Source organism: Rhinoderma darwinii, chromosome 4 (genome assembly GCF_050947455.1).
Source record: "Rhinoderma darwinii isolate aRhiDar2 chromosome 4, aRhiDar2.hap1, whole genome shotgun sequence".
NCBI classification, from domain to species: domain Eukaryota; kingdom Metazoa; phylum Chordata; class Amphibia; order Anura; family Rhinodermatidae; genus Rhinoderma; species Rhinoderma darwinii.
Window position 1 is genome coordinate 74,295,190 of NC_134690.1, and position 18,247 is coordinate 74,313,436.

General features: G+C 43.4%; 1 protein-coding gene across 2 annotated transcripts in view; it reads left to right on the forward strand.

Annotated features, from left to right (window-relative positions):
* The window catches only part of RYK (receptor like tyrosine kinase), a 139,938-nt gene extending 126,161 nt beyond the window's left edge, over positions 1-13,777 (forward strand). For both annotated transcript variants that reach the window (XM_075861198.1, XM_075861199.1), the window contains 2 exons: positions 9,279-9,415; positions 12,076-13,777. In XM_075861198.1, the coding sequence (XP_075717313.1) occupies positions 9,279-9,415; positions 12,076-12,187 (249 nt within the window). In that variant the 3' untranslated portion in view covers positions 12,188-13,777. The remainder of the gene's footprint in view (positions 1-9,278; positions 9,416-12,075) is intronic.
* Positions 13,778-18,247: the final 4,470 nt, after the last annotated feature.

An 18,247-nucleotide genomic window follows, 5' to 3' on the forward strand; every position in this document is an offset into this window, starting at 1 on the left:
CACTTTCCCAGCAAAATTCCTCAAACTGCAAAGGTGCAGAGTGTGGACCAAAAGGGGGATAAGAAAGGACATCATTTATCAGAGCGACACCGGCCTGTGCAGAAAGGTTTGCTTCACAGCGTAAGGCCGGATTCACAAGAGCGTGTGCGTTTTGCGCGCACAAAAGTTGTGTGGCATCTGTATATGGTGCGCGGTTGCGTGATTTTCTCGCAGCCGGCATCCTTATGATACTGTTTTTTTTGTTACGAAACCGTAAAGGAGGGGCTTTTATGTTTCCCTTCACTTCAAAATCACTGACATTCTGGGCGTCCCCATAGCCTAACATAGGTCCGTGCGATACACATGAGATTTTCACGCCCGTATCACGGACATAATATACGTTCGTGTGAATAAGGCCTAACACATCTATGGATTAATTTGTTTGTTTTTTTTACCCTGTTATTATACCACCTGACTATGCCCCTGATGTACTCTGCCCAGCTTACATGTAACCCCCACATTATAAACTGAAATACCAGTAAAACTCCAAACAAAACTATTACCAAGCAAAATCTACGCTTCAAAAGCCAAATGGCGCTCCTTCCCTACTGAGCTCTACAGTGTGCCCAAACAGCAGTTTACTTCATATGGCATCGCCATACCCGGGAGAACCCTTTTAACAATTTTTGGGGTGTGTCTCCAGTGGCAGAAGCTGGGCATGACATATTTGCCACTGAATTGGCATATCTAGGGAAAATGTGAACATTTTTACTTTTCCATAAATTAATTTGCTGCGGATGGTGCAAAGACCTGTGGGTGAAAATGCTCACTACACCCCTTCATAAATGCCTTGAGGGGTGTAGTTTCCAAAATGGGGTCACTTCTCAGAGGTTTCTTTTATTATTCCACATCAGAGCCTCTGCGATTGTGAACCAATACTTTGTAAATCGCCAAATTAGGATCAATTTTACGTGGTAATCTTTCACTCCTGAGCCCTGTCAAATGTCCAGACAAAAGATTAGGGCCACATGTATGGAGTTTCTAAAACCGGGAAACACAGCATAATAATTAGAGAGCTGTCTTGTTATGGTGGCACAAGCTGGGCACCACATATTGGCATATCTATATGGAAAAAATAAATTTTTCACTCTAACATCGAGTGCTCACTAATTTCTGTTAAACATCTGCGGGGTTAACATGCTTACTACACCCCTAGGTGAATACCTTTAAGGGGTGTAGGTTCCAAAATGGGGTCACTTCTGGGGGTTTCCACTGTTTTGGTCCCACAGGTGCCCAGAAAACAATCCAGCAAAATCTGCACTCCAAAAGCCAAATGGCGCTCCTTCCCTTCTGAGCCCTACTGTGTGCCCAAACAGCAGTTTACAACCACATATGGGGTATTTCCGTACTCAGGAGAAATTGCTTCACAAATGTTGGGGTTCTTTTTTTCCTTTTTATTTGTTGAGAAAATCTAAAATTTTGAGCTAAAGCTACGTCTTATTGAAGAAAAGGGATTGTTTTTATTTTCACTGCCCAATTCTAATAAAATCTATGAATCACCTGTCGGGTCAAAATGCTCACTACACCACTAGATGAATTCCTCAAGGGGTGTAGTTTCCTAAATGGATTCACTTTTTGGGCGTTTTCATTGTTTTGGTCCCTCAGGGGCTTTTTCTCCTTTAAGCTCTACTCACACGACCGGGTCCGAGTGTCGGCCGATAAAAACGTCCGTTTTGGTCTGTTTTTCTCAGCCGTTTTGCATTCGTTCCGGTTCCGGGCCGTGTTTCAGTTTTTAACGGCCGATTTTGACCCGGTTTGCATCCGGTTTTTTTCCCTGTCTGTTTTGAAAATGAATGCATTTTATTTGTAAATTTTTTTGCCACACACACTTCCCTCTGTAGGTAGTGCCACACACACACTTCCCTCTGTAGGTAGTGCCACACACACTTCCCTCTAGGTAGTGCCACACATACTTCCCTCTGTATGTAGTGCCACACACACTTCCCTCTGTAGGTAGTGCCACACACACTTCCCTCTGTAGGTAGTGCCACACAGCCACCTTTTAAATAGCACCACCCTACCTTCTTGTAGATAGCTCCACTGTAGGGGACCGTTCCAGGAGAAGTCTGACTTCAATGTCCATATATGGATAGTGAAGTCAGGTACTTCTCCTGGAGCGTAAACACCGGCCACAGCGCTGGGGATTCCGTTTCAGGAGTAGGGGACCGCGCCAGGAAAAGTCCCTGACGTCTGTCCATATATAGACAGGGAAGTTAGGGACTTCTCCTGGAGCGGAATCCGCGGCCACAGCTTCGGCAACGCTGTGGCCGGGAATTTGGAATTCCGCTCCTACAGGGAGCAAAAAAATACCGCCCTCCTCCGCACATGCACTTCGCACTGTGAGAAGAAGAGCGCGAACGAGTGGGCAGAAAGCACGGCCGTCACTCGGATCACATCCGAGTGACAGCCGTGCTTTACACGGCACCATAGACTTCTATGGGAGCCCTGTGGCCGGGAGAACGGCCGAAAATAGGGCATGCTCCACTTTTTTGGACGGCCCGGTTTCCGGGGCCGTCAAAAAATCGGCCGTGTGAATAGCCCCATTTGGGGGTGTATTGTTCCTACTGCGGCCGTGTGACAGCAGTTCAAAAAAAACGTCCGTTACATGGCTGTTAATCCCGGTCGTGTGAATATGGCATTAGTCCTTGTGGAAATCAGAAAAAAATTAGCTAAACCTACATTTTCTGTGAAGAAATGTAGACTTTTATTTTCACGGCCTACTTACAATAATTTCTGCAAAAAACCTATGCGGCCAAAATGCTCACTATACCCCTAGATAATTTCCTTGAGGGGTGGAGTTTCCCAAATGGGGTCACTTTTGGGGGATTTCCACTGTTTTGGCACCGCAAGAGCTCTTCAAACCTGACATGGTGCCTAAAATATATTTTAATAAAAAGGAGGCCCCAAAATCCTCTAGGTGCTCCTGTGTTTCAGTCCAGTAGTACACTAGGGCCACATGTGGGATATTTCCTAAAACTGTAGAACCTGGGCAATAAATATTAAGTTGCCTTTCTCTGGTAAAACTTTGTGTTATAAAATAAAAAATTGATTACAATTAAATTTCGTGTTAATTACGTTTAAAGGGTTAAGTAACTTTCTAAATGCTGTTTTGAATACTTTGAGGGGTGACGTTTTTAAAATGGGGTGACTTATTGGGGGTTTCTTATATATAGAAGGCCCTCAAAGCCACTTCACAACTGAACTGCTCTCTGAAAAAATAGCCTTTTGAAATTTTCTTGAAAATGTGCGAAATTGCTGCTAAAGTTCTAAGTCTTGTAACATTCTAGAAAATGAAGTGTTCAAAAAACCAATGCCAATCTAAAGTATGGGGGATGTTAATTAGCAACAATTTTGTGTTGTATAGCTACATTTTGGTGTTTTTCACAATTAAATACTCAATATATTGAGTAAATTTTGCCAGTAACCAAGTCCAATGTGTCACGAGAAAACAATCTCAGAATCGCTTGGATAGGTAAAAGCATTCCGGAGTTATTACCACATAAAGTGACACATGTCAGATTTGAAAAATGAGGCTCTGTCAGGAAGGTCAAAAGTGGGAAGGGGTTAATACCAGATGGTATAGTAAGAAAGCAGGGGCGTAACTAGAAAAGACTGGGCCCCATAGCAAACTTTTGACTGGGGCCCCCGCCCTCTGCTGGGTATCACACACCCCCCCCTTGTAGATAGTGCCTCCCTATAGATTCCACCACACAGCGCCCCCCTATAGATAGCACCATACACAGCCCCCCTGTAGATAATGCCATACAGCCCCCTCTGTAGAGAACACCATATAGCCCCCCCCCCCCCCAAAACGGCCTATAGTGTGTCCTACAAAAGACATGTATCCCCTCTCCACAGGACGGGATACATGTGTGATCGCTGGCAGCGATAAGGAGAACGGGGGACCGAAAGTCCCCCGAAGTTCTCCATGACGAACCTCGGACTTCCGGCGTCTGCGTAGTTCAATAAAAATTAAAGGAGCGCTGGTCACGCATGCGCACAAGCACGACCGGTGCACAATTCATTTCCATGGAGCTGCCGACACAGACCCCCTAAAGTCCGAGGTTTGTCATGGAGAACTTAGGGGGGACTTTCGGTCCCCCGTTCTCCTCATCGCTGGGCGCCCCAGCGATCCCACATGTATCCCCTATCCTGTGGATAGGGGATGCATGTCTTTTGTAGGAACAACCCCTTCAGTGGCTTCGCGCTGTAGCAGCCATAGCGGCTGCTAGCGGAGCCTGCGGCCATGGGATGGGATGGGGCCGTGCCGGCGGGTGGCACAGGCCCCCTCATGCTGCAGGCCTCGTAGAAGTTGCTATAGCGGTAGTTACGCCACTGCGTATAGGTTTGTACGGCGTAAAACTACAGCTCCCAGCATGGCCGGAACAATGGTAAGGATATGCTGGGAGATGCGGTTTCACACAAAAAATCATACCACCATCATCTCGCTGCAGATCATACAGTGACTACAATACTGATTAGAGGCAGAATAAACATTTACATTAAGTGACTCACCGGTGACGTCTCAGATTCTAGTTCTTTTCTTCTCCCTCCGGTTCAGACATCTATGATGGATTTCTCCCGGCCATGACCCATTTCTGCAGTTTTCCGTTTAGATGTCTTCAGCTTCTCACTTTTAAAACATTTCTGCACCTATAAACAAAGTTACAATTCTCAACACATCTAAATATAACTGTCACACACACACACACACACACACACACACACACACACACACACACACACACACACACACACACACACACACACACACACACCGTGCCCCCTGTACATAGTGACCTACATAGAAGCCCCTGTAGATAGTGCCCACATATGGACTCCAGAGCTGCAAGGCAATAGTGCTAACCACTGAGCCACCGTGCTGCCCTACATATAGCTTCCCCTATAGTTAGTGCTCCGCGTATAGCCCACCTCTGTATATAGTGTCCCACATATAGCCCACCCCTGTAGACTGTGCACTACATATAGACCCCCTGTAGATAGTGGCCCACATACAGACATCCCCTGTAGCTAGTGCCCCACATATAGACCCCCCTGTAGCTAGTGCCCCACATATAGACCCCCCCTGTATATAATGGCCCACATATAGAGCCCCCTGTAGCTACTGCCCCTCATATAGACCCCCCCTGTATATAATGGCCCACATATAGAGCCCCCTGTATATAGTGGCCCACACCCCCACATATAGAGCCCCCTGTAGCTACTGCCCCACATATAGACCCCCCTGTAGCTACTGCCCCATATATAGACCCCCCCCTGTATATAATGGCCCACATATAGAGCCCCCTGTATATAGTGGCCCACACCCCCACACATAGACCCCCTTGTAGCTACTGCCCCACATATAGACCCCCCTATATATAATAGCCCACATAAAGACGACCCCCCCCCCCCTGTAGATAGACCCCCCCCCCACTATAGATAATGCCATTCACATTTGTATGAGGAAAAAAATATATAAACTTGACATACTCACATGATCCCGTTCCCACGCTGTTCACTGGCGATTCAGACATGCTCTCTTCTGAGCATGTCTGGAGGACGCTCGTTCAGCTCCTGCAATGACGCTGATTGGCGGGGCAGAATGACTTGCCCCGCCAATCGGCACCTTCCAAGCATGGAAGCGGCGCGATGATGTCATCGCGCCACTAGCCAATCAGTGTCATTGTAAGGCACTGGATGGTCAGGCACGGAACATGCCCGGCCATTCAGTACTAATACATGTATTTGGCTGCCGCTAGCACTGGGGCCCCCTCCGGTGCTAGCGACACCTACAGGCATGAGAGGGCCTGTGTAAGGCTCTGCGGCGCGGGCCCCACAGTAGCGGCGCTACCGCTGTAGCAGCCATAACGGCTGCTAGCGGCGCCACCGGGCATTTGGGTGGGCGTGTCGGCTGGCGGCACGGGCCCCCTCAAGCCCCGGGCGCTACCGCGGTAGTTACGCCACTTTAAGAAAGTACGTATATGTGTCAGGTTCCAGTAAAAATAGGAGCAATTGCAGGTATACAACTAAGCATTGTAGAAGGTGTTCTGTGTGTACTCCGTGTGACCTCTGTCATTTGAGGTACGCAGTTATTCGCAGTCATCCGCTTCTGGCTACTTCGTCATGGAGATGACCAGAATGAATTTCTTCTCCGCGTGGCTGCAATAAGACTAAACAGTCTGACTCATAACTTGGACGCTTTTTCAGGAGGATTGAATACTCTAAGAGTAAGTTCACACCGTTTTTTTGCAGCCGGAGAAAAATCTGTCTCAAATTCCCGAGGGTATTTTGAGGCAGATTTTGACCTGCCTACAGTTTCTTGTCGTGTTATTTGCGGTGTTTTTTTGGCTGCGGCCATTGAACACCGCGGGCGAAAAACGCTTTCTCTGCCTCCCATTAAATTGAATGGGAGGTCAGAAACAAACGCAGAAAGAAAGGGCATTACACTTGTTTTTTTTTTTCCTCTCCCAGGAATAAACAGCCTCCGCCTCCCATTGAAATTAAAAGGAGGTGATTTCGGTTGTTTTTTGGCGCGGTTTGCGACTGTTTCCAAATCAAAAACAGCGCCAGAAAAACCTCAGCGTGAACTAGTCCTACGGTCTCATGCACACTTACCGTAGTTTTGTAGCCGCATACCATCAACAATTGTGGAGCCGCAGTTACGGATAGTATAGGACATATTCTATCCTAAGGGCCAGTGCACACTGTAGTGGTTTTCACAGTCCGTGCATAGTCTGGACCGCAAGAAAATAGGACACGTCATTTTATGGTCCACAATTGCGGTACGGCCTTTTTGAAGTCAATGCACATCTTGTGTGTGCACGGTCCGTGATTGCGGATGACTCCTCGGGCCGTCCATGCCGAAATCGCAGATCGTGCACACGGCTAAGGTTGTGTGCATGAGGCCTAGTAGTTTTCAACTTTCTTTATAACCTCTTATTTTACATTAAAAAAAATATACTTGTGTGAACTCACATGTATATCTAAGCAAATGCATATGCTTGTATTCCCTATAAAATAATTCTGGGACATTGTTTCTTAGAACTCTGCATTTTACCGTTCCTCCGTTATCCCTCCTACAAATTTATGAATAAATTGATAACTGGGTGTTACCAGTTGGGGGGTGTGGCTACACAGTCGGACACTGTCAAATCAGTGTTCACATTCTCAGACCGTCTAAGGACACACCCCTTCGACAAGGGAGATGGTAACACCCAGTTGACAATTTTTATTCTTCAGAGGAATGGCACAATACATGGCTCAAAGAAAAGATGCTCCAGAATTACAAGTATTTACTAAAACAGACATGTCAGGGGAGGCGACAGGTGGTTAAAATGGTTGGATTAGGGTTAGTAGTTCTCTATAATTGTTGCATATGTATGTACTTTGAGGGCTCCAATAATTTTGTGGGGCCCACTCCATTTAATGATGCCCCACAGGACAACCTTGTAGCATTACAGAGGTGCCTTAGGAGTCATTGCGTAGCGGTTTCCTTACCGAATCGGTGGCTTTGGGAGATAGGCTATGATTTTGTTGCCTTATTTTCAGTCCCTGTTTCACCTGCGTAGAACGGTAACAGATTGCCGCCTGCAGGTTTTCTTGTTTTTCTTTTGCTTGAATACGTTTCTGGCAAGAAATAAGTAGATGGAATGCAAATATGGCTACGCCAGTCAGCCCATATCATAAACCATAGATAATAGATTTTAAATGAGAACATTCTCTAGTTTTCGCCACGTCTTACTTTGACACGTAATACTTTCCTTTACATCTGGACTACCTTGGCAGACTGCCTTATTAATACATACACCAAATAGGTTCTCTCCTGCAGAATCTTAATGTTTATTCGTTGCGTTTTTGAATAATGAAATGCATTAAGACTTAAAGGGGTTGTATAGGGTTTCTTCCAAAATCAGTACCAGGCCTGTCCAGTGTTTATTTGATATAAGTTCGACGCTTGAATTTTACAGCGCACAAGAAAATGGCGACCGCACTCTGCGAACACTGATGCTACCTTAACACTATGAATAAATATGCATTGCTGCTGAATCTACTTACAATAGTGAGGTTCTTGGCAACTTTGATCAAATTGTGTGAGCTCGATCATGATGGGTATTCTGCATAAACTCCTAATGGAAATGGACGGTATTACACTGTATTACTTACTTCTGGTTTCATGCTCCACCTACACAGAGCAGCTCAGTAACAGTCATTTTACCCGCTCTCTATTAGTGACTAATGTACCAGGCAGACTTCATTACCAGGGGTGTAAAGGGAAATGCACTATCGTTACCCTTGACAAAATTGTCTGCACCATACATCACCTTGTCTGCTCCCGTCACAATGCTCTTTTTCTATTTTGTCACTTTTTATATGGATTGCTGCATTGTTTTATTCTGTAACTAATCTGATTCCCATGATATCCAATATGAAGACCAACATAGCTTATCAGTGTGCCTGACTTCAGAAATGTCCTGAGTGCTTGGCATCTGTGTGTTGTGAAATCATAGACTTCCTTCTATTGAAGAAACATTTGGGAGTCTTGTTCCCAGCACAGTGTAGAACATGACCTGGTTCAGAGAGTCCTTATTTATAATCCTTGCTTTTCTATGGTCCGGAGTCCCTGGGGATTTCTCTATATTGTTCCACAAACAACCTTTGTGTTTTATCTTTAATAATATTTAGTGGGACAAAGTTGGTGGAGGGCATAAAATCAAGACACTATTGTAGTACTGCCGGGGGCTGCTGTCTGGTCACATTACATAATCTGCATTGGCATTAGACAGTAGTGGCAGGACCATCATAATAGCTGGTGTATCACCCAACGCATGTCAGTGGTGCCCCAGCAACAGGTCTTTGTTGGCAAAGTTTTGTATTTAGACATATACCGTAAAATTTATTTAATCAGACATCCGATAATCCAGAGTCTAGATAGTCCGGCACTTGTTCCCCGCATAGAACTGCAATGTAATGTGGATTTTCACAAGACCAGAAATGAGATAATCAGTTAGGATGTTTCTCTGAAAGTAATCGCAGCGTTTTTGGGGTTGACCATTTTTTTACTTTGTTAAAGGTTGTCTACTTGTAGCTAGATTAAATAAATACAACTACATTGTCTGACCATATTTAGGCCACACACTAAAATAACACCGTGGTCGATTTTGCCCTTTTTATGAGATTTTTGCAATCCCGTTGTGTTAATGCCGAATTCTTCTAACACATTACGTTCTCGCTTACAGTGGGCATTTGGAGTAACACTGTGGGAACTGATGACTTTGGGGCAGACTCCTTATGTCGATATTGACCCATTTGAGATGGCTGCTTATCTAAAGGATGGCTACAGAATAGCTCAACCTATCAACTGCCCCGATGAGCTGTAAGTATGAGTTCGACAGAATGTACCTATAATATACCCTTATATAACCCTTGCAAGGCTCTGTATAGGTGTGACAGATTGGCTCTCTTACTGCTTTCTGAAGCTAGACAGCCATGAACCTACTTGACTTGATTTTCTGGAGAATCATTCACTCTTATGTTGCTACTATGTATGCATTATGGTATTACTGATGCATGTTTTAGTCCTTGGTTATCTTAAAGGGTAACAAAACTTTCCAAACACTTTTGACATATCTGAGTGACATGTTGAAAGTTTTGATTGGTGGGCGTCCGAGCACTGAGAACCCCACCAATCACTAAAACAAAGTGGCAGAAGCGCTCGTGAGTGCTGTGCCACTTCGTTTCTGATCGTATTTCCTTGGAGTTGTATACGGCTCAATAGAAAATCTATGAACCCGTACTATGCTCACTCGGCTTTCCAAAGAAAAGCCGTTCAGAAACTAAGCGGCACGACGCTCGCTTCTGCCGCTTTGAGACCTCCACCGATCGCTAAAACAGTTTTCAGACCCCCCACGGATCAAAACTTCTGACATGTCACTATGACACGTAAAGTTGTTGTTTTTTTTTAAAGTTTAGTTACATGTTAAAGGGATTGTTTCATAATGACAACACCTTTTATATATGTCTTATTAGTGTATATGGATGTTATATAGGGGTTCCCCACTCGGGATCCCCCACAATGACCCAAAATGGAGAGAAGTATATAATATCAGCTCCCACTCTGATGGATCTGGCTCAGCCTCGAGTTACATGGTCGTCCATTTATTTGAATAGCAAGCTTATAATACTACACTGGTATGAATCGGCTGATTTGGCTGATCACTGGGCAGTCTTCTATGTAAAAAAACATGTTGTCATCATGTGCCAACCCTATAATTTATGAACAGAAAAATACTTACATGAACTTTTACCATGGTGCACTTATTAGACCTATGCTCCCCATTGCAACACACAAAGTTCTACAGTCCTGGCCAAAAGTTTTGAGACTGACTGAAGTTTGCTGCTTCAGTTTTTATAGTGGCAATTTGCATTCACTCTAGATTGTTATGAAGAGTGATCAGATGAATTGTAATTCATTTCAAAGTCATTCCTTGCCACGAAAATTAACTTCATCACAAAAACCCAATTTCCACTGCATTTCAGCCCTGCCACAAAATGACCTTATTTTAGTGATCATCTCGTTAGCTCAGGAGAAAGTGTTGACGAGGGACAAGGCAGTTGATATCACTCTGTCATGCTAATTGATTATAAGAGCAGACTGGTTGCTTTAAAAGGGGATGGTGCTTGAAATCTTCTTCTGTTAACCATGTTTATCTCCAAGGAAACGCACACATGCAGTCATCGTTGCTTTGCTTCAAATGGGCTTCACAGCCAAGGACATTGCTTGATTTAGGGCAATCTTACAAGCAGCATTTATCGGATCATCAAGAACTTCCAAGGAGAGAGGTTGAATTGCTGTGAAGGCTTCATGGCGCCCAAGAAAGTCCAGCAAGTGCCAGGACCGTATTCCTAAAGAGGATTCTGCTACAGGATAGGTTCAACCAGTGCAGCGCTTGCTCAGGAACGGCAGGTGTCAGTGCATCTGCACGCACGGTGGGGTGAAGGCTTTTGGAGGCACCTGATGTCAAGAAGGGCAGCAAAGAAGCCTCTTCTCTCCAAGAAAAGCATCAAGAACAGACTGACGTTCTGCTGGAAGTACAAAGATTGGACTGCAGAGGACTGGGATAAAGTTATTTTCTCTGAAGCCCCCTTCAGATTGTTTAGGACATCTGGAAGGATGGTTGTCCGGAGAAGAAAAGGTGATCGCTACCATGTGTCATGCCAAAAGTAAAGCATCCTGAGACCATTCATATGTGTGGGGTTACTTTTCATCCAAGGGAGTGGGCTCACTTACAATTTTGCCCATGAATAAAGAATGGTATCTAAACATCCTCCTTGAGCAACTTCTCCCAACGATCCAAAAGCTATTTGATGATGAAGAATGCTTTTTCCAGCATGATGGAGCACCATGGCAGAAGGCAAAAGTGATAACGAAGTGGCTCGGTGGACAAAACATTTGCCATTTATGGTTCTGTAGCCAGGAAACTCCCCAGATCTCAATCCCATTTAGAACCTGAGGTCAATCCTCAAAAATGGGTGGACAAACAAAAACACAGAAATTGTGATAAACTCCAAGCACTGATTAGGCAAGAATGGGGTGCCATCAGTCCGGATTTGGCCCAGATTCTCATCTGCAATTCACCCTGGCATGCTGTAGAAGTCTTGAAAAAGAAGGGTCAACACTCTAAGTATTGAGTTACATATATTATTTGCATCAACTTGATGTATTTGTCAAAAGTTTTAAAACTTCTGAAATGCTCATAATTGATACCATAGAAACATCTGGCTAAAAGATCTAAAAACACAGAAGCAGCAAACTTTGTGAAAACTAAAAATTAGTCTCCGTCTCAGCTTGCGGCCAGAACTGTGAGAGGGCTGAGTAAATTTTTCTGTCCAACATTTCTCAATTCTGAAACCATTCTCCACATCTACAAATTACAGCGCAGGTGTCCGTTGTGGTTGCTTTGTATTTATGGTGCTGACCACCACCGTGTATTGTAGTCATTCATCTAACTGTTGACTAATCTTCCTCTTTTCCAGGTTTGCAGTTATGGCATGCTGCTGGGCTCTGGACCCTGAGGAACGGCCCAAGTTCCAGCAACTGGTACAATGTCTGACTGAGTTCCACTCTGCACTTGGAGCGTACGTGTGAGCCGAAACTATTACTCATCTGGAATAACACTGCATGGACTGTAAAGCGCACTCACAGCGCAGTGCCTTAGGATACTATGTTAATCTTCATTTTTAGCTTTTTTTGTAAAATACTTTTATATCAAGTATTTTATAGCTATTAGATCTTGTTTTTTTGTGGAGCTGGGTGGATTAAACACTACACAGAAGAACACCACTTCATCCAGTCTCTGTTGCAAGACACTATAAATTGTTTCTACAAAGGACGCTCCATGCCATGAAGACATTTTATATTTTATAAATATTGGACGTTTTTATTTTAAGTCTACCCCCTTTATTTTTTTTTTATTTTTTTTTATATATAGGACTTTTTTTATTTTATTTTTTTATAATTAATATGTTTGGACGTCTTTAAGATGCATTGTTCCTTTGTAAAAGGGTGAAAAGATAAGTTATAACACTAGACAATGCCTCCTTATGTATGCTTTTGTTGACTTTATGATGCATCAGTTCACTTTGTATATAAAGGATAACTTTGTTTTCTACACTGCTCGCACTACATCAATTTTACGGTACACTCGTACATGTATTCTACTGGTTTTTTGGGGGGTTTTTCTGGCACGGAAGACCTACCCTGCAAACAGTCACTTGTCCTTTATAGCGTCAGAACGCATTGTGTACATTTTCGTTTGACAACTATCCGAGGAGCTATAGAACTTTATGGTTTCATTTATGACACGGTACAAGTATCACAGCTTGAAAAGTATGAACCTTATGTGAACTAGAATCATTGTTTTAACATAGTAGCAGGGCTAGTGGGTAAACCAGACACTTGCTTAGTCTAAACCGAATGTGAGTCTTAGGCATGAACAGGAGAACATGAGGGTTTTTTTTGGGCACTGGATAAGTAAAGGACTGACCGCTGTCCTTTAACACCAGTTCTGTGCACTGGAGCAAAGTGCAGGACTTGTACCCCTCATACAGGATATAAGGAGTTAGTCATTTGTATATTCAGCACCAATAACTGTAGGTGTCTACTCTGGACAAGGCCTAGTACGAGGAGCTGTGGAGCCCCCCCCTTCCCAGGGGAACTTGCTTGCCCTGAGGATGCAGGGTCTTAGTGGTACGATACTCCCACCATAATTACATAACATGACCAACTTTAGTTCACATTCCACATCATCTGAAGAACTTCTGGTCTACATTTGTTCATAGTATCACCTTGGAGTTCTTCTGATAACCAATAGTCTGTTGGAATTGATCTGCAGTTGTTGGGGTGGACGCCGTGCGGGGAATTTAAGGTATTTGCGCCACTTTTCTGGCGTAATAAGTCACTAATTTTGGCCAATGCCATATTTCCGCTTAACTATGCTGATTTTTCTCTCCCCTGGCGACTTTTGAAGTATGATGTGAAAAGTGGGTGGGGTTAATGTGGAAGGGGTGGGGCCAGCAAGTAAGAATTCCTCCCACCCCCATGAATCTTGAAAAGAAAAAGTGCAGCATTCGTGTCTACCTACTTTTTATCCGTTCTGTCTCTGAGCATGAACACCGCTTCAGTCTCCTGAACTAATCACCGTAGAATTTGGATTAAAATCTAAAAAATGTAATTGAATAGTGAGTTTTGATTTACTAATTTATTTTTTTTTAACCAACATCTAAACTTGCTCATTGGAGTAATCCATTCATTGATTTGACTGTATTGACTAAACGTTCAATTTCTATGGTAGTTTTTTTTTTTTCTAGCTTTGTCCTTATTTCCCATGTCTCCCAAGAACATGTGGCCTGGTTAACACTTAGCAATGTCTACAGTCGACTCGAAGACCAGGATTTAACGGGAGATTGTCAGCACTTTTTAGCTCAAACTGCTAAGACTATTAGCTAGCTAAGGTGTAAACAGTATAAACCTACCTCTGTTACCCCTACCTATGTCTCCAGCCCCCTCCCCTCTGCTGTTTGACTTATTGGGATTTGAAGAGAATGCAGAGGTGTCAATAAAAAGCAGTAAGGAGGGGGTTACGGCTCACAATTCAGGACTGTTTCTGGTTTGCCGTATTCTCAAACTGATATATTTATGGCGCTTGGTGGAATAGAACTACTTTTTCCAAATACAGGCACAAACATGAACAACTTAGGTATATTTATACAGCTTTACACCTTCGCTAGATGGCAGTCTTGGTGGTTTGGGAAGCTCAAAAATGCTGACAAACTTCCGGGTTCTCCGGTGTGCGTCCATCACATCACAATGGACAGAATTGTATCCACTGGAAGCAAATAATGAATGTTCCTACTGAATAACAGCAAGAAGAGATCTTGAAAACCGTGACTAATACTGTATTGGAAAATTGTTTAACTTTTAATTATACACAAAATATCATGAGTTTGCTGAAACCAGACAACTCCTTTAAGGCATCTTTTATTAGCAACTATGTAGACAAAAGAATGCCTGAAATGATACAGGCCTGGAACATGAGGAACGTGGTGCAGGAAGTACAGGTAGATTTTGTTTTCAAGTGAGACCAGAATTCAGGTCCTAATGTAACTTAATAATAATATCCTCCAATCCAAGTGAGTTAATGGGTTTAGAAAAGTTCTCTCCTGTCAGACGTGCCCACCTCTTACATAATGCAGTATTATCTTATTTACAGTAGTAGCGTGGTTATGTGACAGAAGGAGTGCCCCATTATTTCTTGTATTCCCTTATAGTTGTATAATGAAAACCTTGTTATATTCGGGTTGTCCGAGATTCTGGTGCATAAGAATGTACATGAGAAAATGTAGAAAACCTGTATGTGAAGGATCGGTCTAATAGAAATCTGGGGGTTGCAGAGCACTTGCAGGAGGTACAGCCGACCATGAGCCAGTACACACAGTGCAGTTTTTCAGTATTTTAGCTGAAAATGAAAGTACAAACCTTTTACTTATTCTTCTCCCTTTCATATCAACTCTTGGTATTGGCATCAAAATTGCACCGTGTGAACCGGGGGCTAATTGCCGTTGAATCCCTTTTGTTTCTCATTGACTTGTGCTCTGAAGTTGAGTTGTGAGGTCGCTTCTGTCAGATGCTGTACGATCAGCAGATATGGTTGTATTTTAACAAGTGCTGTCTTCTAATTAAATGACAAAGAATTATCCAAATATATTTTTTTAATATGTTGTGAAATAAAAAAAAATATATTTAAATGTGCGTTCAGTCTCTCTAGAAACAGGTTTATTCAAGTGCCACCCAGCAGATCTATTTTCAGAAGGATCAAAATGGATCCTGACCAATGATATGGACTTACAAGGTCTGTCCCGGTTTCTTCCTGTATTTTTCATGACCAGAATAGCACTGCCGACTATGCTGCACTTGCTGTTAAAAAATTACAGAAACCCCCTGACCAACCATAACACTAATGTGAACAGAGACTTGTGCAGCTCTGAGTAAGGGCAACGCCTTGGGAGCCATGCAGAAGCCATATATTAACTGTCCAGAACACGATGGGATCCACAAAAGTTTAAAACTGTCTTTGGCACTAAAAAGATGGAGCTCCTGCTTGTTATGGCCATGTGCAGGAGCCCTTACTACACTTCTCCAGCATCAAGTGTCTATCTAGATCACAAGTGGAACGTTTGAAGAAAAAAAATCATTACATAAAAAATTCCTTTTACTTTGTGTAAAATGTATATTCTGATTACTTTCCGTCGTTACTTTAGAAAGGTGAGGACAAAGTCATGATTTTCTGTTATTAGAAGATCACTGCTTTTCTGGCTCATAGTATAAATAAGCAATTAAGACTAAGTAAATATGATTTTCGGCAAAAAGTTTTCACAAAGACACTGGGAAATAGGCAGCGGAAAATCTGCCCCAAATCATGTCTATTTTGGTGCAGATTTCCAGCAGAAAAACAGGAATATCTACAAACAAAAACATTATACTCTCCTCTCCTGGCAATGTTTCCCTGGTCCCTGCCCGTCTCTGTACCCTCGGCCTCCTAGTGACACGTCATGGCTGGAGGCAGTGGAAGGTGAATTTTAGTGTTTTGGGTTTTGTTTGTTTTTTATTATTTTGTTTTCCAGTATAATGTTTTTTGTTCACTGGTAATCCACAGCAAAATCTGCAACTATATGATTTGTTGCAGATTTTCCCTATTCCCGAAATTCACAATCAAATTTGTGCATATTCTGCAGCAGAAATGTCATTTTTTTATTTTAAAATTCACCTTGCAGGTCAAATTTTTGTGTGGAAAATTTCTACAGCATGTGAAAGAGATTTTATCAAATCTCATTCATTCACTTTGCTGTTCCTGTATTCGCTGCAGATTTTTCCTCCACAAATTCTGACTGAAATTCTGCAGCAAATCTGTTGCATGTGAACGTAGCCTAAGAATTTCAGCCAGTCCAAGAGTGGTAACAAGGCAAATCTTGAGGTTTTCAATCATTTAGGGAAAAAAAAAAACAATAGCTGCAGAAAAGAGTATAGGTTCAACACCACCTCAATAAACTGGCATCACTAACACATGGCGTCTTATAATACAGTGCTGAAAATCACCTTTAGGCTATTGCCTTCTGTAGGTGTACCGGGGACCCGGAGTCAGGAAAGTTGTGGTTTTTGCCACCAATGATATTCTACCTTTTCTCATGGAAGGAGGTGAATTACCTATATGTACTTGTAACAGCCCGCACTTGAAGTAGAATCATAGTTCTTATCTAAACTGCCTGGCTGCATAATTGTCCTCTGAATAGTTGTGAGATATATGTACTGGTAGTATCCTACTCGCCAACAACTGGGGTGACCTCAAAGTCTAGCTATACCACCACGTAACACATCCCTCACCATATTATTGAATCACAAGATAGTCAAACTACTATACATCCCAAACAGGTCATCACGCTGCTAAAAAGGCTGTATTTGTTTGCCCAAATTGTTGTCTGTGTAAGTACTTTACATATTTGTCAAGGACCAGAAATAAATCCATTGGAGATGTGACGGAACAGCACCCTCCCAATAAAATAATAAAAAATAAAAAAAAACTTAAAATAATCTCAATAGTTCCTAGATATATGGTACACTGTATATGGACTCTGTACACAAATTGTGGATATGGGCTGAATAAAAGAAGTTACAGCTCTAAACAGGGTGACTACATTCACATCGTGTCGGACGAGCGAGGACACATCGGCACCAGAGGCTACAGTTGATTCTGCAGCAGCATCGGCGTTTGCAGGTAAATCGATGTAGCTACTTACCTGCAAACGCTGATGCTGCTGCAGAATCAACTGTAGCCTCTGGTGCCGATGTGTCCTCGCTCGTCCGACACGATGCAGGACCTGGGGCAGGAAGTGACGTCACAGCGTGATCTCTCGAGAACACGCTGTGTCTCTGCATTGCCAGAAACTGGGCGTTCTGAAGAGAAGTGGATGATACTTCTCGTCAGAACGCCCAGCTAGTAAAAGTAGTAAACACGCCCAGATGTAACACACATAATACACGCCCAGTTGGACTTTAGCAAGCCTCATTTGCATAAATACAAAAATGGTCAGAACTTGGCCAAAAATGCTCGTTTTTAAAAAATAAAAACGTTACTCTTATCTCCATTGCAGTGCCGATCTGCTGCAATAGCAGATAGGGGTTGCAAAATCTGGTGACAGAGCCTCTTTAACGCTATCGCTGCTTCAAGGCCAGGACCGGCGCTAGCCTCCGATCCGGCCCATTAACCCTTTAGATGCAGCCCTCAAAACCGAGCGCTGTATCTATGGTGTTTACAGGCCAATCGGAACCCTGCAATGAAATCGCAGGGTTCCAATGACTCCTCCGGCAGACCGCAAGCCTAACAATGGCCTCCTGTCTGCCTAGAACGAAAGCCTGCTAGGTCCGGCCCAGAGGCAGGGCCTAAAAGGCGCCCGGCCGCAGTTTCAGAAGCCGAGCCTGCGATATCAGCTGTATGTTACAGCTGACCCCGTGCTGTAACGGCAGGGAACGGTGCTAGCTCCGATCCCTGCCATTAACCGCTCAGTTGCTGCGATCATGGCATCTTAGTGGTTTGTAGCGATCGGCTTCGACACAATGTTATCGTGACGAATTCAATCGCTCTATTGCCTAATA